The following is a 779-nucleotide window of genomic DNA, read 5'->3' on the forward strand; positions in this document are numbered from 1 at the left end:
ACCTACCGCATTCTATGTTTAGCTTATTGTACCTATCACATTCTATATCTAGTCAGTGTTACCTACCGCATTCTATGTTTAGTTTATTATACCTACCGCATTCTATGTTTAGCTTATTGTACCTATCACATTCTATATATAGCCAGTTACACCTACCGCATTCTATGTTTAGCTTATTATACCTATCACATTCTATATCTAGCAAGTGTTACCTACCGCATTCTATGTCTAGCTTACTATACCTACCACATTCTATATCTAACCAGTTATACCTACCACATTCTTTATCTAGCCAGTTATACCTACCACATCCTTCATCCAGCGGTAGATTCGGTAGCAGTGAAGCTATCTCTCGCGACAATCGTACACCACCCGCACCTCGACTCAGAGTTTTGGCCTGAGCCCCAAAGTGATAGGACACACCCTGCTGATCCAGAAACGACATGGTCGCAAACTGTAGCGGCTTCATAGTACTGTAGTACGGGCGTGTGTCGTTCTTGGTCTTGCCTGTAAATAAATAGGACAGATGAAAGGTAGGTAATTAGTATGGGGTGGAGGAGTATTGTAATACCGGATGTGGTATACATGTAGGTATATGTGTCCTGTAGGTAGGTATATACCACCGCGCTGTGCGAAGTCATGTACGAGAGTCCCTACTATCCGTGTTGAAGATGTTGTACCAATCCTATGATAAATATATATACATATATATATATATATATATATACTTTTATATACTTATAGACACACACACACACATATATATATATACATATATA

At 39.0% G+C, this 779-nt stretch overlaps 1 protein-coding gene across 1 annotated transcript; it reads right to left on the reverse strand.

The window, feature by feature from the left end:
- Window positions 1-208: 208 nt before the first annotated feature.
- SARC_17697 (hypothetical protein) lies at window positions 209-507 on the reverse strand (the record flags this gene model as incomplete). Its single annotated transcript, XM_014288214.1, has 1 exon — window positions 209-507. A coding segment is annotated over one exon (299 nt), but the record flags the coding sequence as incomplete, so codon positions are not given.
- Between the last annotated feature and the right edge of the window lie 272 nt (window positions 508-779).

The sequence above is a fragment of the Sphaeroforma arctica genome (assembly GCF_001186125.1).
Source record: "Sphaeroforma arctica JP610 unplaced genomic scaffold supercont1.11726, whole genome shotgun sequence".
Taxonomy (NCBI): domain Eukaryota; class Ichthyosporea; order Ichthyophonida; genus Sphaeroforma; species Sphaeroforma arctica.